Here is a 3024-nt window from a genome sequence, read left to right as displayed (position 1 = left end):
GCCACCTCTTCTTCCTCCCTTCCTCCCCCCTTCTTCTTCTTCTTTTTTCTTCTTTTTCTTCTTCGTGACATAAACGCTCCATTGCCATCGTCGAGTTCGATCACCTCGAATAATAGTGGTTCTCAAATGATGTACGACGATGTAAGAAGCAAAAAAAAACAAAATGGCCGATTGATTTTAAGATAAAGGTGACGCGAATTTTCAATATCTTAAAGATGCGTATCTGAGAGATGTTCGAACGATAATAAGATAATATATTTTTAAAATTTGTATATTGAAATATTAATTGAACTGATGAATTGCAATTAAACTGAATGGAGTGAAATAAAAAAATGGAAAAGAAAATTCGATCGCTTTAAAGATTCGCAAATTTTCTAATTTTCTTTGATTGAACTTATTATTATATATTATATTATATTTTATTTTATTATATTATTATGTTATTATATATTATATTATTATATATAGTTTGTACATTTTATTTCACTTCACATGTAAAATATCTGGAGATTTTCTACGGAAAGAAAAACTAGAAGAGAATTTAATCTCACTGACAAGCTTAAACATGGAGAAAGGTTTCTTAAAAGATTAAACTCGCATGAGAGGAGCGTAGAGATTAAAAGAGGAATTACGTCGTATCGATTGCACCCTAACGAATTCCAAGTATGTAAACGATGTATCCGTTTGATTTGTAACCGCGTTGCATAATAAAAGATCGCAAGAATTAATGGCTTTAAATGGATTTCTCACACTCTTGTACAAACGTTGACATTCACGTGGCTCAATGTTTATCGATCGTTCGAACAATCTTCGATTGTTCGATCACGGGAAGCCCATCATTTATTTCCTGGTACACATGTGGCTAGATTGACGCAGTGATTTCTTTGCGAATCGATCAATCCAATTTCCAATGACTTGGTCGCTCGAGCCAGCTCAGCTTAGAAACAAGGCTTCTTGTTCGACATAGCTAATCCAATTTCGCAAATACGACAGAGGCTTCCGTCAAATCCATGAAGAATCTTCGGCTTGAAAACATTTTTATTATGCCAACGATTTCCAATTTGTTTTGCCTCTTTGACATTCGAGTTTAATCCTCTATCCTTCTCTAATAAGATATTTAATTACGCTTCTTGTTTAAATTTATTTAACAAGCTCATGTAATTTATTTAACAAAGACAAGTGGATGCGAATATATCTATCACTCAAATATTCTAAAGCCGCGTCCCCATATCGCGTTGATATCTCTTAATCGACACTGATTGGTCGAACAATTTAACCAATCGTTTGTGATATATCCCTATTTTCAGTAATCAAATTCAACGGTTCAATAGCAAAATCTAATTATTGTCGATCACGAATTCGCAGAATTTCAGAATATTTATCGAATATCAAAAGAAAATTTGATTTTGATCATTAATTTTTATTAACGTCAGTCGGTAAATCGATCGGTTTTCATGTGACTCGAATATAAGGCAAAATAGGGATAAATGATTTTTTACCGCGCGATGTCGTTGCGATCGTCGATGTTTTTCCTCGTTTTTCTCCATTTTCTTAAATAAAAAATGAAAATAGACATATAATCGATGATATTGCTACGATATCTCAACGAAAAAACATCGCTCGTGTACATTAGGGTTTAATCTAGTTGTTTGGATCTATTGAATAGCTTTGTTGATTACAATAAATACTGATGCAGTGGGGACTCGACTTAATATCCGTTCTAGTAATCGAACATTCTATTATCTAAATTGTACAATATAGTCTCTTTTAACGATGTAATTACTAATTTTCTTACCATGATAATGGAATTAAAATTCGAAATTAACATTGGATACGTTCTTCATATATGAAGAATATATAATGACATTGAAATGTAAATGTTAATTATTGGAACAAAATGCTAAAAATATATAATATTGAATTATTAAAAATATAAAAAAATGAATTTGAAAATTTTTTGCAAGTATTCAGATACACGAAGAAGTTTAAAAATAAAGTTAAAAAATAAAAATTCGTGCAAGCTAGAACATTTATATCCTTTATGCTTTAGAGTTAAATTTGCAATTAAAAGGCAATTAAAATTTAAATTCTAATATTAAAAATATTAATAAAGATACACGGTATTCAATAGAAGAAATAATCGAAGTAAAATTTGACTTTCAAAACTTATAAATAAATGGCTGAACTTTTTATTTTTATTTGTACAAGAAAATCTTATCTATTATTTTGGATATTGAAAAATAAATAAAAATATTTATTCTAACAAAAACTCTGAAAGAAATATTAAGAAACACAGTAACAGTTATAAATAAGTATTTCATAACTGTACGGATCTTCGATTTAAATTCACGATTGAGTTATTCTAACACGATTCTGTCTTATAAACAGAACACTTCGTTGTACTTATTCTTTTGCATATTGAACATATGGCAATCTGATAAAGCAAAAAATAATATTTCATTGATTAAATACAGTTATGTCAGTCAATAAGTTGATTCATTTTTTTTTTTCTTTTTTAACAAATCAATTCAAATATTTCTACGACTACGAAATTATTCTCTCCCAACGGATTAATAAAAAAAAGGTATAAGAATTAAATTGTAATCTGCCACAAGGGATTAACAATTTACGTAACAAGCAATCTTAACACGATATATTGATAAAAAAGAGTTGAATAATATTTTCTTATGCTCATTTCATGATGTAACGACATTATAACTTCGTAGAAAATTGCTTCTCCATGTTGTGTGTCCCACAACATATTATATACTTAATTTTAAGTTTAGGTTAATCTTGAGTTTACAAACTTTATACGGTATTATATAATATCGTACACGTGTATTTATGCTCTATAATACGAAAGATAGGTTACAAATGAAGTTTCCATTGTAAATAGGTCACGGATTATCAGTAAGTAATTAAGGATTATCTTTAATACAGACTTAAGAAGCCTAGTAAAACAAAGTATTTCTATTGCCTCGTAATACTTTTTATTGTACATGAAATGATAATAATAAGAATAAT

The 3024-nt window shown here is 29.0% G+C and overlaps 1 protein-coding gene across 1 annotated transcript in view; it reads right to left on the bottom strand.

Moving 5' to 3' along the window:
* The window catches only part of LOC102678886, a 102995-nt gene that overhangs the window by 50666 nt on the left and 49305 nt on the right, over nucleotides 1–3024 (bottom strand). The window contains exon 3 of the mRNA XM_031508233.1: nucleotides 1–104. Within this exon, the coding sequence (XP_031364093.1) occupies nucleotides 1–104 (104 nt within the window). The remainder of the gene's footprint in view (nucleotides 105–3024) is intronic.

Source organism: Apis dorsata, unplaced genomic scaffold (assembly GCF_000469605.1).
Source record: "Apis dorsata unplaced genomic scaffold, Apis dorsata 1.3 scaffold_81, whole genome shotgun sequence".
Taxonomy (NCBI): domain Eukaryota; kingdom Metazoa; phylum Arthropoda; class Insecta; order Hymenoptera; family Apidae; genus Apis; species Apis dorsata.
This window is presented reverse-complemented; position numbering and strand designations above follow the sequence as displayed.